The 21,067-nt window shown below is 42.3% G+C and overlaps 2 protein-coding genes across 2 annotated transcripts; both read left to right on the top strand.

The window, feature by feature from the left end:
- Positions 1 to 2,344: 2,344 nt before the first annotated feature.
- Positions 2,345 to 14,727, top strand: LOC310819518 (ATP-binding cassette sub-family C member 12-like; the record flags this gene model as incomplete). The annotated part of the gene is made up of 23 exons (XM_083690820.1): positions 2,345 to 2,463; positions 2,797 to 2,943; positions 3,193 to 3,340; positions 3,498 to 3,734; positions 4,090 to 4,263; positions 4,525 to 4,672; positions 4,907 to 5,055; positions 5,495 to 5,602; positions 5,785 to 6,018; positions 6,128 to 6,199; positions 6,368 to 6,492; positions 7,111 to 7,183; positions 7,383 to 7,586; positions 8,391 to 8,525; positions 8,781 to 8,871; positions 9,003 to 9,068; positions 10,145 to 10,237; positions 10,517 to 10,620; positions 10,797 to 10,979; positions 11,165 to 11,391; positions 13,211 to 13,348; positions 13,784 to 13,973; positions 14,617 to 14,727. The coding sequence occupies 23 exons, from the start codon at positions 2,345 to 2,347 to the stop codon at positions 14,725 to 14,727; spliced, it is 3,276 nt and encodes a 1,091-aa protein (XP_083546946.1).
- Positions 14,728 to 15,010: 283 nt separating this feature from the next.
- Positions 15,011 to 16,851, top strand: LOC310820065 (ATP-binding cassette sub-family C member 12-like; the record flags this gene model as incomplete). Its single annotated transcript, XM_083691563.1, has 5 exons — positions 15,011 to 15,155; positions 15,429 to 15,588; positions 15,960 to 16,065; positions 16,368 to 16,532; positions 16,759 to 16,851. Exons 1-5 carry the CDS (start codon positions 15,059 to 15,061, stop codon positions 16,849 to 16,851), a joined length of 621 nt encoding a protein of 206 aa, XP_083547689.1. The 5' UTR covers positions 15,011 to 15,058.
- Positions 16,852 to 21,067: the final 4,216 nt, after the last annotated feature.

Consider the following 21,067-nt stretch of genomic DNA (forward strand, 5'->3'; position numbering starts at 1 on the left):
GATTTTACTAATTGGAGTTTTCAATGGATTATATTATTGATAGAAATAAGCCTACTTATTTATTTTCGATAAATATGAGTAGTCCGCATAACCTCAAATCTAGTCCAGTTTATGTTTTCGAAGACTGTGAACAACTGATGTGTAGCTTCAAAATACTGTAGGCCTTGGCCTATGTTTTTAAATGTTGATTGTTGGATGGTTGATGTACATTTCCCCATTCATACCACTTAATGTAGCCTAAACTAACAGAAACACTGTAGCAGGGTCAAGGCTGCAACAGAAATCACAGAAAGGGCCTTTAATGCTGCCAACTGCCCTGTCTAAAACCACAAATGACTCATGAAAAGAATGCCAGGGTCGAGACAGGACAGTAGGTTACAGTAGGTTATATAAAGCAATGTTCTGTAGCCATCACAGGTGGCCCCTCACCTACTGGTATTTCCCAACTGTCTTTTTTCTTCTTTGGGATAGATTATTATTCTGTCAATGTTTGATTCACTGTATAATATTATGGTGACAGTGAGTTACACCTTTGGCACAGAAGCGTCACTGTATATAATCAGGCTCGTCACTGTATATTGGACTCATTCCAAATGTACTATCTATGATATAACATAAGAAATGGTTTGTTACTCCATTAACAAGTAAGGTCTGGTCTACAATATGTCTTGTGAAAACATTTGACCAGGCGGATTATTGAACTGGTATGAATGTGGGAAATCCAGCTTGGCTAAATTCGTGACTACTACGTTCTATTTACATGTGTTTATATGTGAATTACTATCTGTGTTTGCGAGTCAAAGGAATTGCCTTGACCGGTAACTGGAATGGAAATTGGTATCGCACCGTTATGTCTAGGCCCAGCGGAAGACCTGCGGAAAACACTGTTGATCATTTGGCTGAATCTCTGTGGAACATTATCAAAGATACATAGAAATCACATCACACAATAACGAAAATAACATCAAAATACTACTCATAAAAATGACATAAAATATGACTATATACACATCTATGAAGCATTCAAATGTCATAATAGAGAAAAGGGGATCACAGACAGTAATTCACATGTAAACACATGTAAATAGAATGTAGTGGTCTTCAAATCCATCTACAACTGACACAGAGATAACCAGCAGATGAGTGCCTGCCCAGGTGGGTCAATTTAAAGAGCAATGGCAAAGACCTCTGCACAAGCTAACCTTTGAGCTCCATTTAAGTTCCGTGATGTAACCCTGTGTGCACGGGATAGTAGCACGTTGCTGCCAAATATAATCATTTGGATTTCGTTTCAGGAAGACAACAGGCAGCTCTTCCCTCTCTCTCATCAAGAAAAGGTTTGTACTATTTTTTCTTTCTCTAACCTAAAGGCAGGATTTCAGATCGTATGCACAGGTGTTTTAAACCATGCTGGTGGGAGTCTAGTTTATTTAAAATATAGAGATATGAGATATTTTCTGCTGTTGCTGATCTGTGACAGGCTTCTCTTTGAAGTTGTAGTAACCTATGTGCTTTTTTTTTTAACTCACTATCTGCCACAATAATTCTAGAACACTCACCACCTAGAGTGCCAAGTGTGTTATGTGGTATTTGCCTAGCAACGATACTTTGATTGGTTACGAAATGAAGCATCAAAATGTATGCATTTTTTGGTGAATAAAGTCTCCCTTGATAATTTGGGCGACCTTATTCACCGTCTTCACTGAACGAGTTAAACAGAATGGCTATTTAGGAGACAATGAGTGACTCATGGGACGTTCTAAACTTAGACAATCAAGTAAAAGATGCTAATTGCAGCATCTCCTCACTACAGTGTCTTTAGGCTAATTAGCAGTTGAGTAAATTGAGTGTGTTTTTGGTGTGAATGAGATGTTACACACGCATGTGTGTGTGTGTGTGTGTGTGTGTGTGTGTGTGTCTATGATAATATGATGGAGAGTGTGTCGCTGTGTAAACAAGGGGCTAATTAGTTTCTGTTACAATAAAACTGTCGTTTTTTTTCTACTCACTCAGTATGCAGACAGTGTATGTTTTACAGTTGCTTTATTTTCCCATAGGCACATGACAAAATGAAGGACAATTATACAACTTCAGGAGAGAAGGAGAATATCAAAGCGGTGTCTTTTGTAAGTCTAATACAGCCCCCTCCACTACAACACTATAATCCCCCTGTCTTCAAATCGTCCTTTTTCTTTGTGTTCTTTGTTCTTTTTGGTTCATCTCATCTGTGACATATTGAAAATGTGCAATATAAATAGCAAGATAAAGGTTTGTTAAAACAAACGTTCTCAAACAGAAACAGAGAAGGGAGAGCCTCCGCTGGAACAGTGAATCTAATGTCACCATGGAGTCATGTCCAGAGGGTCTGCTCTCTCTGGACCACACAGAAGAGGACCTGCCGCCCAAGCACAGCAAATACCACGCCAGCTTTCAGAACATGATCCCATTCCGCTTCACCTCAAAGTGAGTCGAAGCGCAGTTCAGTCACATTAGTCATTACAGGTTGATGTTCATCCAATGCAAATGTTATACTGCGTAATCATTTTTTGTTGTTGCAGTAATTATGTTGTTCCACTGACTTTATGAGGGGTTGGGCACCCAAATGTCCCAACACATACCTCGATTGGCTAGTTGAGATGCTTTCAAAGTCAAATGTAGCATTTTATTTCTACCATAGGAAGAATAGCACATAACAGTGCTCGATTAAGTTGTAGAAATCAGAGAATATTCATATGAACAGCGTCTAGTACTGTTTTAGAGCATAACCTCTGATGTTCACTGCCTGTATGTGTCCAGGTCCAACCCTGTAGATGATGCTGGCTTCTTCTCCTTCGCCTCCTTTGCCTGGTTGACCCCTATGATGTGGGCCATGTTCAGGAACAGGCTGGACCTCAGCTCCGTCACACTCTCTCCTCATGATGGAGCTGATGTCAATGTGAAAAGGTGTGATTTGTTCTGAATGTGTAATCGAACTGGGATTGAACCTAGGTCGTCTGCACAACCGCAAGACCAATGTTAGCTCTCTGAGCTAAAGCCTAGGAATTAACTCTGAAAGTAGGCAAGATCTCATCACATGTTGAAATAGCTGTAAATAGACTATGAAATATAATCTGGCATGAGTGACATATGTCCCTCACTGTGAGATATTACAGAAATATCATGAGTAATGTGTGACCTTTTCTTACTCTGTAGGTTCCAGAGACTCTGGGAGGAGGAGGTGGCCAGGGTGGGGATTGAGAAGGCCTCTTTACCGCGAGTCTTCATACGTTTTCAAAGAACACGATTGGTGGTCGCTTTCTTCATTTCTGTCATATTCACATTTTTTGTATTTATTGGGCCGGTAAGTTCCTTTGTGAATTTGTACCTCTTATGCAGTATATTTCAATTAACACATAGTATACATACTGTATATTAATTATTTATGATGATTTATGATGATTAATTTTGTTATACCATACACTGTATGTCGTTGATGTGTGGCCCACTGTGTTTTTCAGGCAGTTCTGGTGTATGAGATCCTGAATTATGCCGAAAGTCCTGAGTCATCTACTGTGACCCATGGAGTGGGTCTCTGCTTTGCCCTGTTCAGTACTGAGTTCTGTAAGGCCTTCTTCATCTCTCTCATGTGGGCAGTAAACTTGAGGTCAGCCATCAGGGCGAAAGGTGCCTTCTCCATGCTGGCCTTTCAGAAGATCATCTCCCTCAGGGTGGTCAGCAGTGTCTCTGTGGGAGAGGTACAGAAGCTACCCTTATATTAACAAGGAAACTCTATAGAGCTTTAAATGTTGTAGCACCCTCCAAGTGTAGTATGGCCTGCTGTCACATCTCATATCTCTTCTTGCACAAAGAGCAAAGTTACCCTGAATTGTTTTTGTACCACAACACTGTCCTGGGACCATACAGATCTTTCACAGAGGCAAACAAACACAAACCAACATGTCTTCTTCTCCCTCTGTGTACAAACAGAAACACAAGAGCATCACTCTCTTTTCCCTTTGTTCCCTACCACCAAAGTGTGTACTTCTCTCCGTGTCCAGAAACAAACCCCAGGGCATCGTCCCTGTCTTCTCCCTGTGTCTCCCTGTACAGATGGTCAACGTGATGACCACCGATGGGTACAGGATATTTGAGGCGGTGGTGTTCGGCACCTTCATGCTGTGTGTTCCTGTGCTGCTGGTCGTCTGTATAGGCTATTCCTGTTACATCCTGGGCTGCACTGCACTCATAGGGGTGTTCATCTACCTCATCTTCATCCCCATACAGGTCCGTCTCCAAACCTTTCCTCACAGGTGTTACAGAAGCGTTACTTTTAACTTTATGTCGATGTCAATTTCATTTACATAAAGATAAAATACATTCCTGAGATGTGCTAACTACGGACGGACACTGACTACATCTGTGTGCCTGACTCAACCTTATGTGCATATTTCCTATATGACTTGGCCTTTTAATGTTTGTTTCTCTTATTAAGTATTTCTGAACACATACAACTAATAAGACGCTGTTCTGTGGTGTTTTTTCCAGTTTGGCATAGCCAGACTGATCAACGTGTTCAGGAGGAACGCTTCAACAATAACAGACAGTCGTGTCCGAACTATGAACGAGGTTCTCACCTGCATCAAACTCATCAAAATGTACGCATGGGAAAGCTCCTTCGAGAACAAAATCAAAGGTATTAGAGTGTGGGTCACTAGACTGTTCACCACCATTACATTACATTTACATTCATGGCATTTAGCAGACACCTTTATCCAAAGCGACTTACATTTGTTTAAGAGTGTTATGAATTTTACATGTTAAATACAGTATTTATCAGAACACAACTTTTCGTGCACATGCTAATTCATCTTTCACTCATTTGTATGTCAGCGGTAAATACCATATATGGTGTTGTGTTCCTCTTCAGACATCAGGAAGAAGGAGAAGCTGCTGTTGGAGAAGGCAGGATATGTTCAGAGTGCTAATGCCTCCATCACCATCGTCATCCCAACATTGGCTACCATCCTCACCTTCATAGTCCACACCTTAGTGGGCCTGCCCCTCACCACCTCTGCTGTGAGTTGTACCTCTGTTAAACCTTCTTTACATAAAGTTGCCCCTATACCTGTGTAGTAACGCTGTAATTACCTAAGTAATAACATCGTATTAGCATGTTGTTACTGATTGTAGTGATTTGGTTATTGCGCGGTATAAGGAGTTGAGCGGTTTGTGTTATATCAAAGAAGTAGTTTACATTAGTAAAACATGTCATACAGTTTACTCTACCACTTTTGCAGACTTTGTGTTATGTCTTGAGGGTCGTGTATTGAAGGAGCTACATATGACATTTTCACTGATCTACAGCATAATGGCCTTGATACATCTGCAGTGATTGTGGAGTAATAGTGTTTAAAAGAATAGCTTCCCACCAATGGCCACAGTGGAGGCAGATTTCATGTGTAGCTATGTTGATTGTACAGTATTGTGCAGTCATTCTGTCCTGTGTTTTTCCCAGGCCTTTACCATCATTGCCATCTTCAACTCCATGAGGTTTTCTCTGGGTATAATGCCATTCGCAGTGAAATCCCTGGCCGAAGCAAAAGTGTCTTTGAGTCGGCTGAAGGTGAGACTGACCGTCTTTTGTTATTGCATGCACTGCAAAGACACAGACACATTAAAACACACTTCATATCCTAACAGATCCTATATAAACAGTGTTTTATATGGCAAAACTACTGCAGGGCTGAAGTGTCTAATAACGCTGTGAGATAAGCTACATGGTGTTTGTGTTCTCTGTCTTAATAGGAACTCCTCCTAATTGAGAACCCAGAGCTGTACATTATCCAGAGAAAGGACTCTGGCTCAGCCTTAGTGATGGAGAAAGCCTCTTTCTCCTGGGCCAAACCTGAGGCCAAGCCAGCCACCCTATCCCCACCACCAGACACAGGCAACGGCCTGAAGGAGGACATGGTGGAGCCCCAGGCCCAGAATGGCACTACCAAACTCATCTTGAGAAACATCTCCTTCACTCTGCCGAAGGTGGGTGAAGTAGGGATTATGGGATGGTTAGTGCGGTTGGAAGGTGAAAGGAAGGTGTCTCAACAAATGATAGATATCAGTGTTTGTTGTGCTCTTTCTCTTTCTCTAGGGAAACCTTCTTGGAATTTGCGGCAATGTGGGAAGCGGGAAGACATCGCTGATATCGAGCATTTTAGAGCAGGTTGATCAATTCAATCATATGTTATCTGTGTGAGAAAATTCATATCAGTAATTTACAATTCATGAAAATGTATTGCCAGCAATGAAGATATCTCCCAAGACATATGATAATTTATGCTGCATATGTTGTTATGCAATGTCTAAACATTATAAATGACCTCCATTCCAGATGCACCTGCAGCAAGGTTCTGTCACTGCAGATGGGACGTTTGCCTACGTTTCCCAGCAGGCCTGGATATTCCACGGAACTGTACGAGACAACATCCTGATGGGAGAAGCGTTTGACGAGGCCAGGTCAGAGGAGGCGAGGCACCCAGTATCTGATAATGATATCTGATGTTCTTCTGTAGTAATATGACTAGCTAGCATTATTGAATGAGATTCTAATAATGAGTCCCTTATTTTGGAAATGTGTCAGCCTATCTGTTACTATGCTGACCAAACCTTCTATGGCAATGACAAACTTAGTTTGTTGCGAAACAGTCCACAGGCAAACTTTGTTAACCTTGGGAAGAAACAGTCCACATATTCAGCGTTAGGTCAGGAAAGTATTCTCCATGCAAGGGTCCTGAATCTCTTTCAATTGGTGTAATCTAATCTCTAAACAAGATTCCCCAAAGCGGGAGAGTTGGTCCCATTATGAGAGATTATCTGGCATGCCTCACTCCAATAAAAGTCCATGGCTGTTATGTAACAGACTGCCTCACTTACCTCATAGGGACTGACTATCAGGTGTTTAGCATCTCTCACGTTTGAGATTGTGTTGATTTATGGCACAATGAGAATTTGATGCAAGAGAGCAAGACACTATATTAATGACATACATTTGTCTCTGAGGGAATTCCTGATAATAATCAAGCTTGTAATTTAAAGTGGTCTTTTTTGTTGTTGTCACTTTTAACTTTCATGAAGGTATGAGAAAGTCATCAGTTCCTGTTGCCTGAAACCAGATCTGGACATTCTTCCCTATGGTGATAAAACTGAGGTAAAGATCCTAATTTGTCTTTTATTTGCAAAGATAGTCATAGATCGCTTAAATCACAATGAACAATGTCTTATGTTATTCATCTACTAGTAGTACCACTCTAGTCTTCCCTTAAAAATATTTTATCCAGTACACCGAACAAACATACAGTAACATTGAAGAAGACCATTCTGAACAGATTTTCCCCCTGGTCCTGTAGATTGGTGAGCGAGGCCTGAACCTGTCTGGTGGTCAGAAGCAGAGGATCAGCGTGGCCAGGGCCGTCTACTCCAACAGGGACATCGTCCTGCTGGATGACCCTCTGTCTGCTGTGGACGCCCATGTGGGGAAGCACATCTTTGAGGAGTGCGTCAAGAAGGAGCTGAAGGGGAAGACTATCGTCTTGGTGACCCATCAGCTACAGGTAGGGGGAGAGACACTGGTGGACATGTGCTTATGTAGTGTTTGAACAACACTGTGGCAGTTTAGTTCAGCAACACCCAACAATACTGCAGTATGGGAATGTTTGTCACCACTGTAGTGGTGAGTGGTTTTAGGTTGTATTCTTCTGATCAATAAACAGACCACAGGCCTAGACAACATCGGTCTAATATAACAATTATCAATATTACAATTTACTGTATATGCACTAAAATGTAAATGTGGTAATGAACGAGAATACCATTTCTTCTTTCCCTTAAGACAATGGGAATGTTCTGAGAATTCCAACGGAACACACACCCGTATCATCCTGTAGTAAATGTAAATATCCAGGCTTCCATGTCCAACCCTGCAGTACAGAAAGTGCACTGTCACAGCAAACAGTCTTCTTTTCCACTTACTCATGCCTACACAGCATGTGCCTGTGGCTAGTTACTGTTTGCCAGGACCCATGCTTCCCCGTAGGCTTTTAAAGCAAACAGTTAACAGCATCTTGTGTCAATGTGTAATCTGTTACACAGTTTAGGGTTATTGTGCCCTGATGATGTCCTTTCCCTTACTCACCTTTGTGTTACACAGTGATTACGCACAGTTCAGTTGGTTGGTGCTTGCAATGCAATTTGTACCTCTGGAAGGATTGGATTGGTATGTGGTGATGAGCAATATGGCAGAAATCACATCTAGCCTATCAGAGGGCAACATGGAACTCTCACCATATAAAATCCTACCAGATCTTGGATCTTCCACATTACCATTTCATCATTATTGATATTCCTCTATTACTCAGTATCTGGAGTTCTGTGATGAGGTTCTGGTGCTAGAGAATGGGGAGATCAAGGAGACAGGAACACACAAGGCCCTGATGAAAGCTAAAGGCAGATACGCCCATCTTATCAATAACTTCCAGATGGAGCAATCACAAGTAAGATATCTCTACTTCTGCTATTCCCTCAGTGCCAACAGATAAGATACTGTCTATGATCTGGCCAAGAGGTTTTGTTGTGATCAGATTTTACTGAGAGAAATGAAAGCAGCTGATATCAGAATCAAAATAACAACTGATATCAATGCAAGTATTTGTCCAAGTGTAAGCCTACACTTGCAGTAGGTCCTGTCAAGCCTTGGTATCAGTATTACTGCTATGATGGATATACTCTTGTACGTCCTGTGTGTTCAGGAGCAGAAAGAGAAGGACAACACACAACCTGAGCCCAGAGAACTGAGAGAGGATCTGGATGATCCCAAAGCCAATGGAATACAGAACCCAGGTGTGACATACTTTATCTTATATTATACCAGAACAGATTTGACACTGAAGACACATGCACATCCCTTGGCATTGCAATGAAAGGTCAGTTATGTTCATTGTCTAATGATACCTGTGTTGTCACTCCCACAGCCTTTGACATGTCAGATGAGGTGACTGGGATAGACGGGATGGGAAGAGAACCTCATGACATTGAAGGTAACGTCTATTCGTTTGTAGCTTAAAGCCCAAGACAGGTGACTGCATGTTTCTTGGTTGTATGTACGTTACATAGCAACTTACAGTGCACCGCTTAAATAATGAGAGAGTGAAGCATTTTTTTTTCTTCTACACTTCAAAGGTTTGGATTTTAAATCAAACAATTAATTTGAGATTCTCAGATTTCACCATTTAGAAATTACAACACGTTTTATATACCCAAAAGTAATGGGACAATTGGCTTGACAGGTGTTTCTAGTAAGTCTGGTGTGTTCTGCCAAACCGGTATAAGAGAGCTGTCTATGTGTATTATTGATTCTAGGCTTTGGATTTGCCTTTGGAGTTTTCTGTTGGTGTCTGTCAACATGGCAACATGTCTGTCAACATGTCAATGAAGATCAAGGAAGCCATTAGTAGGCTGAAAAATCTGAAACATAGCCAAAACCAGTTCTGCCCCAATAAAACCACCTTACTCTCTCTCTCTCTCGCTCTTACCTTAATGTGACGGTAATACAATTAGGATTCTAGCTCTAGGGCAACCCCCCAGCTTTGTGTTTGCCTTTGGAGTCTGCTGTGGGTGTTTGTCAACTTGAGAACTAAAGAGGTGTCAAAGAAAATGAAGGAAAGACTTAGACTTACCAAAATCAACAGTTTGGAACACCATTAAAAAGAAAAAAAGGGCTGGTGAGCATACTTCAGGCAGTTATTGCAGACACTAAACATGAGTGCTTAATTTTGACATTTGATAAATCTGTCCCATTACTTTTGGATACCCTGAAAAAGGGGGACTATGCCTGAAAAGTGGTGTAATTTCTGAGAATGAGGATCTCTACATTAACCTCAATGTTTGATTTCAAATCAAAACTTTTGGAGTGTAAAGCCCAAAGAATGTCACTGTCCCATTACATACACAGGGGACTGTAATTTCTAAAGAACCATGGCTTTACATGTTGCAAAGAAGAGTACTACAACCTATTTCTTAAGGTAAGCTGTATTGTTGGCTGTAGCCTGTATGTCTATTTTTGGATGATGAAATAATTTCTACATGTTCAACGTTGTTATTGTCTCTTCTACAGCAGAGTCCAAGGACCAGCTGGTGGTCCAGGAAGGTTCTCAGCAGGGTTCTGTAAACTGGAGGACCTACCACCACTACTGCAGAGCTGCTGGAGGTAACTACACACCATCTCACACATCTCAACAAGTTTTTTCTTACTGCCACACATCAACGAGAGAGAGAGAGAGAGAGAGAGAGAGAGAGAGAGAGATAGGATCAATGGCTGCAGAAGGTCCTGACTTGGAGTGGCATGTTGAAACCTGTGTCTCAGGTTTCCTTACGTAAGACGCTTTGTGGAATCCTTGCCGACCCTTTAATCTCAACTTCAACTGGTGATGTAAAAATCCGGCCATCCCAAGCATCCCACTTAGCCTTTACTCTATCCTATTTCCAGGGTACATCCTGCTGTCTATCATCATGCTGTTCTTCATTCTGCTGATGGGGACGACGGCCTTCAGCAACTGGTGGCTCACCTACTGGCTACAGCAGGGGTCAGGGGTAAGCACAGAATGTATACTACGGCCTCATGAAGATAGTTCCCATTCAGTGTAACTGGAAGTCAAATATGTTTTGATTGTAACATAACGTGGTGAATGTGCTTTCAGGCATGCTGATCCTACAGTATTGCTAATAAAAAAAAAAAACTAAATGATTCCGACCTTGTTTCCCAACAGAATGCAAACGTCTCCAGCTCAGACCTGGGGAACATCACGCTGAACCCACAGCTGAGCTTCTACCAGATGGTGTACGGTCTCATTATAGTTGCCATGCTAGTGCTAAGCATTGCCAAAGGCTACTCCTACACCAAGGTCACCCTCCACTCCTCCTCCAAGCTCCACGACACCATGTTCAAGAACGTAAGAACACAACACCATGAGTGGTGACAGTGTAATTACTCTCATTATTAAGGCTGTGAAAGAGCACATTATGAGGTCATTTGTCATCATTTGTGCTGTAATGGTGTGCATGATACAGTCAGATCTTGCTTTTGTGTACCCAAGTGTCCTGGCAGTCATGTCATGTTCCCCTGTCTGTGTTTCAGATCCTGGGCAGCCCGATGAGTTTCTTTGACACCACCCCCACAGGCCGCATGGTGAACCGATTCTCTAAGGACCAGGATGAGATCGACGCCTCGCTGCCTTTCACCATGGAGAACTTCCTCCAGTTCTGTCTCATGGTCACCTACACCATCTGCAGCATAGCTGCTGTCTTCCCACCGCTCCTCATAGGTGTCCTCGCCCTGGGGGCTGTCTTCAGCCTCATCCTCTAGTGAGTCACTGACCGTCATCATCATCATCATCATCATCATCATCATCATCATCATTATTTTCACAACAGCCCCCACTAACACCCCCTTGCCCTGTGTTATATTATGAGACACAATAGGGAGTTGCTTGGACATTGAATTGAAAGGGGCTGTTTGTCTTATCATAAGTTCTCTGCAGTTTACTGAATACTTCTCAAAGCGGTTTGGCACATCTACTCGATTGGTGATAAACTAAATATAGAACAATTTTCAGAAAGACCTGTTTGGCCGTTTTCATTAAAAGTGATACTGTGAAAATACATTTGTTATTGCAATAGTTTTGCTGGACAAGAACAAAAGATCATGTGGTAGTAACATAAACCAGTGCACTGAAATGTCTAGAAGTTTGAATGTGCAACGGTTTTCATTAGAGGCCATCTTTTGCAATTTTGCCTTCCCATGTTAAGTTAATGGATAAAATATATATATGCTAAATACATGCTAATACATGCGACAGATACACATCTAGGGGAAGCTAATTACGACGTTACGTTATGACAACAGATGCCACCAGAATGGTTAGCTAGCCGCTGCAGCTTACAACATTAGCTAGCCTACTAATTTAGAGTGACCGTTGGCAACTCTCCGTTTTCCTCACGGCTTGTGTCCCAATAACGACGGTTACCCATGGTTACCGAGTTACAGCAACAGGAGCTAGCCAACTTCATTGAAAATGGTGTGCTAAGGTGTTATCATCACCAAGCAGTGTTTGTGGCTAGTAACATCTCCTCAGAAGTTGCTAACGATATCTCACACAACACAAGCCCAATGTTAGCTTGCTAGCTACTGCTGGCGAGTCTACAAACTAATGAGATATAACCAGAAAAATAAGTTCCAGAAGAGACTTCGTGGGCTTGCAAAGTCTTATTTTGGTAGTAGACAAATGTTTAACGGCCAGCCCTTAGACGATAGATAGATTTGGTGGCTAATTGAAAGAAAGTGAAATAGTCTTATTATGGTAGCAGATAAAGTTAGAGATGGTTAGGCAGAATCCTAAATATAAACTAAACTACAAATATTTAGCTCGAAAACTTTGTTAACCCTGGGGTGAAACGTCCAGTCAGTTTAGGGTGATTGTACAAACATAGTAGGCAGGAGTTATTACATATTGACTTTAAATATTTAGCTTGAAAACAACGTTTATCTTGGGGCGAGGAGGACTGGTACAACTGTTTGACTTAACCAATGAAAGAATGGGTCAGTGTTGGGTTTCTACTGAAGCAAGCCCACTAATAACATGTGAGAAAGTATGTGTAGTTAGCCGCCTAAACATATCTCTCCAGCAGTGGAGATTCAGGCGATAGCCAGCAAATGATGAGCTACATCCTTACTTATACACACTTAATACAGACATCCAGTGGCATAGAACATTGTATTAATCAAACTAAAATGATTTACTGCCTCCTACTCCACACATGGGTTGATACTCTAGATTATAATGTGTGCAAGATTCAAATGTTGGATTAGAAATTTGATTGCAAAGATAGTCCCCATTGCTTGGTCGCCAAAAGTCTGTATGCTGTTTTTCTCCGTTGTTCACTAGTTTGTAAGCACAGATGACTCCTCACTCTTGGTCTACATGCAGGGGTGTTTATTCAAACTATCCCACTGTGGGGCAAATGTGACACGTGAAGCGATATACCTAGTTTATGAAATCATGTGAAATGTGGCATAACTTCTGAAGCCTGATTTGGGCTAGAAACAAGCCGTTTCCAACACAATACTTGTGCAACCATGATGCTGTCACATCCTCATCAGGCCCTTTGTGTTTTTCTACCACAGTGTGTTTCAGAGGAGCATCAGGCAGCTAAAGAGGATGGAGAATGTGAGTCGTTCCCCCTGGATCTGCCTCACCACCTCCACCATCCAGGGCCTCAGCACCATCCATGCCTACAACAAGAGAGAGCAGTACATTGAAGAGTAAGTAACAAGAGAGACCAGTATATGGAACAGTAGGTAACAGGAGAGACCAGTACATCGAACAGGAAGACATGACTCAGCAATGTGCATTGTCAAGTAGTCAGACTCAGTTAAGATAAGATGGGATAAGATAATACTTTATTGTCTGTAGTACAAGAACAAGGCTATTCTATTGTCACAGTACAGATGGAACCCCCCCCAGTAAAACAACACACTTTTACATACTGTCACATTTCAAGGCCACATTTCAGGCAATAACATTTAAAAGTCATTGTATAGACTGCCTCAATACTCAGTAGGGTTAGAGTTAGGGTTAGGACTATTTCTACATATTCTAGATAACAAGAGAGAAAGAACTTAAATTGCCAACCTCTCATACATTACTTTTTCTATTCATCTAGTAGAGGTGTTGACTAATTGGGATGTCATTTCCAGGTTCAAGAGGATAAGCGACATCAACTCCAGTGACTTCCTGTTGTTTAACTGTGGGACGCGCTGGCTGTCCTACTGGCTGGACTTCCTGTCTGTGTCAGTGACGCTGGCGGTGTCTCTGTTTGTGGTCCTCAGCTCCCCTGAGGCCATTAGCCCAGCCATGAAGGGCCTGGCCCTCTCTTACACTATACAGGTACACCAGGGTTAAATCTCTACACATCTGTTCCTAATTCCATGTGTCCTCTCACCTCTCCTCTTTCTCAAAAGTCATTGGAGGAGGAGATCTGATGGGAGGAACTCTGGGGGTCCACTCTTAGTGCATTTTCACCATGGGACTAATGCTGCATTTAAGTGCTCCTTGGTACCAGGAAACTTGGTAGCCCTAAACTAAATCTTGGTAGGAAACTCAGGTTTTTTCCGAAAAGCACTTGAATGCACCATTAACACAAGGTGCATGTCCTAAAGTCACAGACTTTTGTGTTTCCATCTCTGAGGACGGGTCCAAGGTGGGCTAAGAAAAATAAATAATAATATAAATAAATGAACAAACAGAATCTTAGGCAGGTGACATCTTGTGGCCACACCAAGTACACCTTGTAGAGTTGCATTTGGAGAAAAAATACCACAGATAATAATGGAAGTACAAGTCTGGTATTTCCATCCTCTCCTTGTTCTGTCAGAGGAATCTACCAATATTACTCAATACCGCCCTCTACTGTTGACAAGTGAAACATACAGGGTGGTGGACAGTGTTTCACAGTGTATAGTAGTTGCCATCCTGTTGTGCTGTTTTGATGGGGATGTTGATCCTGACTGTGTCTCTTTCTCATCTCCAGTTAACAGGCATGCTGCAATACGTGGTAAGACTGTCTACAGAACTGGAGGCCAAGTTCACCTCTGTAGAGAGACTGCAGGAGTACATCACGGTAGGATATACTACCAGCTAACAGGAAATAAAGCCAGATGTCTGTATATGTACACTACTCACAGTGACACCACAGTGATACCTTATTACCTTGTTACATTCAGTTAGAGGCAATAGCAATGACAACAACTATGGGAGATGCAGATTTAACATGATGTAAATCACTTCCATGTGTATTTCATGTCTATTACATGTGGGCTCTGCAAATGCACATTCTTTTTAGCTCCTGTGTGTTTCACCATGTCCATGTGTCTGTCCAGGGCTGTGTGTCTGAGGCTCCCAGGAGGGTGAAAGATGCCCACATCCCAGAGGGCTGGCCTGATACGGGGGCCATCACCTTTAAGGACTACAAGATGAGGTACAGAGAGAACACTCCCATCGTGCTCAACGGACTACAACTCAACATCCAACCCAGGGAGAAGCTGGGCATCGTGGGAAGAACAGGCTCTGGTGAGACCTTATCCTAACAGTTGCAGTTCTAGCATTAGACATCGCAGTTAAGAAAGAACTTTAAAAACTTTAAAAAAAACTTTGATTAACCAGAACAGAAGGTCATTATAAAATATTCAACTTGTAAGCATGCTACAGTTTCTGAATGACTGTGGTTCAGTAAAGTAAGTAGCCAGGACACCCAATTCAACTCTCAATCAAGAGGGAACAGTTGTCAATGTCAGGCAGCTGTGACCCTAGTGTAGGCCTAGTGTGACCTGTATGTTTCCATAGGGAAGTCATCTCTGGGAGTAGCTCTGTTCAGACTGGTGGAGCCTGCTGCTGGGACCATCTTCATAGACGGTGTGGACATCAGTGTGATCGGCCTGGAGGATCTACGCAGTAAACTGTCAGTTATCCCCCAGGACCCGGTCCTCTTCATCGGCACTGTCAGGTAACTGCATGCATATCCTATAGTCACTCAGGCATGGCGCTCAATAGAACACATTCAATGCTGAAGCACCATGTACTAACCCATACTGCTCTAGCTAGTGTTGTACAAACTTAGCTTTCTTTCCTCATTTAAGGTATAACTTGGATCCCTTCAACAACTACACTGATGAGGAGATCTGGGGAGCTCTGGAGAAGACCTACATGAAAGACACAGTATGTTCATCCTCCATGTTTCTATAACTAAATGTTTTTAAGTGATTAACATATAGTTATGATGATGATGATGATGATGATGATGATGATGATGAAGATGATGATGATGATGATGATGACGACGACGATGAAATGCTCTCCTCTGTACCAGATCTCCAGTCTTCCTGATAAGCTTCAGTCTGGGGTGGTGGAGAATGGAGAGAACTTCTCTGTAGGAGAAAGGCAGCTCATGTGCATGGCCAGAGCCCTGCTACGAAACTCCAAGGTGAAAACAGAAATCTAGTCTTTCAGCACAATAAAACACCTCATGAATGCCTCTGTCATGCTGTTTATGAAAGTTAAAATAAGTGGCTACTTGGTCAAAATGTAACCAGAGCCCACATGTAATAGACATGCAATACACATACATGTAATAGACATGCAATACACATACATGTAATACAATATTCAGAACACAGTAATAAGCAGACATGATTTAATGTTAAACTCAGAAGTTATAATAACTCAGATGTTCTCAGTAGCTGTAACCCCTCGGTGTCTTCATTTACCCACTCCTCTCCATGTCAGATCATCCTGTTAGACGAAGCCACAGCCTCCATCGACTCAGAGACAGACGCTCTGATCCAGCACACCATCAGAGAAGCCTTCCAGGACTGCACCATGCTCACCATCGCCCACCGCATCAACACCGTGCTCGAGTCAGACCGCATCCTCGTCATGGACAACGGCAAGGTAAACACACACACACACACACGCACACACACACACACACACACACACGCACATACCATTCAAGTTCATGTAGAACTCAAACACAATAAAGTAGTGTTTAGCCAAACCTGGTCCGCAAGAACTAACATGGTGTGCAGGCTTTTGATCCAGCCCAGCACTGGCACACGGGATAATAAGGATGTATTCATTATTGCAATTATTGATTGATTGTTACTCTGTCCTTCAGGCGCTGGAGTTTGACCGTCCAGAGGTTCTGATGAAGAGACCAGACTCTCTGTTTGCAGCTCTTCTGGCTGCAGCCAATACCGTCAACACGTGAAGAAGTACTGTACCAGGTCTGACCCCGCCCCCAGGTTTGACCCCGCCCCCAGGTCTGACCCCGCCCCCAGGTCTGACCCCGCCCCCATCAGCCTGCAGATACCAGTCTTCCACTGTTGGACCACCCCACCCCTCCACACTATATATGCCAAAGCTGTCAGCCGATTAAAGAAATGTGTTTTTTTCCCTATTAGTTGATCCAAATCAAAGGTGTGAATAGCCATTTCCATTCCCATTGATGAAGACAAATGGGTGCTAATCACTTGAACTGAGCTACCTAGCTAAACTTTAACTTCTTGTGCTGACCCTAACCCTGACCCTAACCCTGACCCTGACCCTAACCTTAACCCTAATCCTAACCCTGACCCTGACCCTAACCCTAACCCTGACCCTGACCCTAACCCTAACCCTGACCCTGACCCTAACCCTGACCCTGACCCTAACCCTGACCCTGACCCTGACCCTGACCCTGACCCTGACCCTAACCCTAACCCTGACCCTGACCCTGACCCTGACCCTGACCCTAACCCACAAATTTATCTAGGTAGCTCAGTTTAAGTGATTAGCACACAGCACAAGAGCTTTGATCAACTAAAGCATCTGTTCTAGTAAATCTATTAATCTGCACATCCCTAATACACACACACACACACACACTCACACACTCACACACACACACACACACACACACACACACACTCACACACACACACACACACAATGGAGCCAGTTATATGACTGCATAGCATGGATTGCAGACGTACGATGTGGAGGCACAGTACATGTGTGTCTCCTCTTCAGTAGTATTGAATGATGAAATAAGTGACAGACAGACGCATCTGCTTCTGGAGTGATTCACTGTAATGTAAATTCTGACAGCACAGAAGTGTATGTATATCATGATAAGCCCAGGTGAATCCTGAGTATACTGTATTTATTTAACAGAGCTCAAACTGCCGCCATAGTCTCCCGCCAATCACAACGATTTGTGCACACCCTGGCACATCCTTTTTGCACACTATTGGACTTAGGTTTCATCGTGACATTGCTACAGTAATGTCACTATGAAACTTAACTTTCATGTATTGACGCAGATTTCTGAAATATTGATTACAAGTGGTGAAATTTGTCTCTGCATTTGTCATAGGAGTTCACTTCCTCTCAGATGTATATGTAAAGTATATTTATTAAACTTTTATGTGAAGTGCAAAAGATGAAGTTTAACATGTATTTGTTTTGAACACAGAATAAACCTACATGTAAAAATAATACTTTTCTGCTTCTGTAGATACAGTATATACTGTATACTGGTGGTTTTAACATGTATTTTTATATATCTTTTATATATCAATATACTTTCAATACATTACTTGATTTTTAAGTCCAAAATCACCGTTTTATTATACCAATATTACCTCAATAAAGCACAACTCACTCTGTAAAAATGTTATCTCACACTTTCAATGCATAGCCTAGTGCTTGCTTACTTGATTTTTGAGATGTGCAAAATCACTGTTATATTACAGCAATGTTACCTCAATAAAACACAACTCATAATAGCATTATGTTTCAAATCGTACTGTTGAAAGAAAACCTCTGACTGTTCATTAACATTTCAATAGAGTAAGCCTGCACTCTTGTGTATTGTTTATTACACACAACCACAGTATTTCCCCAAGTCCTCTTTTTCTGAGTGTGTGTTTATATATCACCAACAGGGGTCGCTGTCTCCCTACACTCTGCTGGACAGATTGCGAATGGATTGCATCAGAGAGGAAGCCAAGTGATGAAACATGATGAAATTTACTGGAGGTGGAAGACAGAAGCAGACTGTTGAAGATGGGGAGTACTTGTAGTTCTGTTTTGGTCATAATAAGTTGCTTTAAACATAGTACATATACTCAAATAAACTCTATCCCAGTTTCTCTCACACATGCACCCACGCAAGCACGCACACACACACACACACACACAGGATGGTACGCAAACTTGTACGATGAGTCTTGATCTGATAATGTTTTGAAATGAGCTCACTCTCATGGTTGCCAGAAGGCGCCAGAGTTAGAACACGTGATTATGTCAAAGGTCACACCCCACCTTGTAACACAGTGAAATTTGCAGTGAGAAGTTGACAACGTGAGATGTTGACACAGTGACCATGGTTCCAATGTTAGTGATGGTTTCCGCTGTGGGAATGCTTTCCATTTCCAGAGCCGGCTTTATTTCCTGAGGAGGCTCAGCTCCTTTGGCGTGTGCAAGACTCTGAACATGTTCTACCAGTCAGTGGTGGCCAGCACAGTGCTGTATGTGGTGGTATGCTGGGAGGGCAGCATCAAGGAAGGTGACACCAAGAGGCTGAACAAGCTTATTAGGAAAGCTGGTTCTGTCCTCGGTGTCACTCTGGACACTGTGGAGGAGGTGGCCAATAGGAGGATGAGGACCAAACTCCTGGCCATCATTACATGACACTTTGGCAGAGCAGAGAAGCTCCTTTAGCAAGAGACTACTACAACCACATTGCACTAAGGAGCACTATAGGAGATATTTTCTGCCTGCCGCAATAAGATTGTACAACTCCTCCTCCGGCTGGCTCGATCGGGGTGAACAGAGTCAGGCTGGGGGGTGTTAAATCATACTGGACTGTTCTTACGGTATATAATGTTTCAGATGTCTATTTAGTTTTTATTCTATTATTCTATTGTCACTTTATTTTGTTGTTGTTTGTGATGTGATGATAGATGTGTATTTACTTGATTTCAAGACATTTAGAGGCTTATTCTGAATCTAAAGTTCTAACTATAATTTTAGATTTCATAGTTGGTTGCATTTTGACTAAGATCATAAAAAAGGACGTGTTGTAAGGTAATGTAAGCAATGTTGAATTTAACAGTTTTTGATCCGAGTTCTACACAAGAGGTCAGTATTGTCTTGGAGAGGACATTGAGGCTCAGGAGGGAAGACTATTCTCACAAGGTTGCTGTTGTTTCTGGAGCAGCACACACTCATGGCATCGATGCCATACAAATAAACTCCAGCAATGATTTCAAATAGTACACAATCAATGTTTACATCTCTTAGACGCCATTTTATATACTGTACGCTTCAAAAGCTTAACCACAGTTCTTGGTCATAAAACCATTGCATTTTTACCACTATTTCCTACTGATGTCAATTAAGCAGGCCAAGACAAACGTGTCATTTAGTGCGCTCCGGTTGTTTTACAAACCCCCATTGGACTAAAAAATAATTCAAATTTCAGAAAACTCTCTCCCCCGTCCACTTGGTAGTTTGAAAGAACAATAAATCATTGACAAATGTGAATTGTACTATTCTTAGCATTCTATTCCAGTTGGCCAGCACAACAGCCTCTTTCCTAACATTCTCTGGAAGAACCCAAGCGTCATTGTCTCTGAATGGAGGAGAAGAAGAAGAAGAAGAAGAAGAAGACGAAGAAGAAGAAGAAGACGAAGAAGAAGAAGAAGAAGGAGGAGAAGAAGAAGAAGAAGAAGAAGAAGGAGGAGAAGGAGGAGAAGGAGAAGAAGAAGGGCTTTTGATCTGGCCAAGCAGATAATTAGAGAATGTTAGAGACATTAAACAGACATTTCGATAGGCAGATGGGACTTTATTACTCCCAGTGCTTCTCTCTCTGAGCATCAAGAGTCTCCCCACTGTTACAAATATTGAAGGAGAGAGGGAGAGCTGATTACGAGACGTCCAGTTGTAGAGGAAGGGGTCTTAATCGCGTGATATATGGCGTAACCAGAATGTAACCCCCGGACTAGGTCCTCTAAGGTAATATAATGGAAGAAACGGACGAGATGCACTGTTTTGGATTGTGTGTTTTGGATTGTGGGGTCTTTGTGTAGGCCTTATGAGAGTTCAGAAAAGAGTTAACAACACAAGACAGCGTAATTAGTGCACACTTGCGAAGGGGATGGGGGGGAGGCAACAACACAGTGTAGCTTGGTTACAGGCTTTCTCCCACGTTCCCCAGATAGGAGCGGCTAAACGCTTTCAGCTGCGTCTGATAAGCAGGCGTCCTCTGCTCGGTGAGGTTCTGCTGCTTGTTCGCAGCCGTCAGCTGCAGCCTCAAATCAACTTTTAATCGTCACGTACATCGCATGCAGCCGTAACTGATGTAGCGAAATGCTTTGGGATCTTGCCTCCGAGCAGTTCAGTGTAAATCTTCACATCGTATGGATCTGTTGGTCTAATCA

Source organism: Argentina silus (genome assembly GCF_951799395.1).
Source record: "Argentina silus genome assembly, chromosome: 19".
Taxonomy (NCBI): domain Eukaryota; kingdom Metazoa; phylum Chordata; class Actinopteri; order Argentiniformes; family Argentinidae; genus Argentina; species Argentina silus.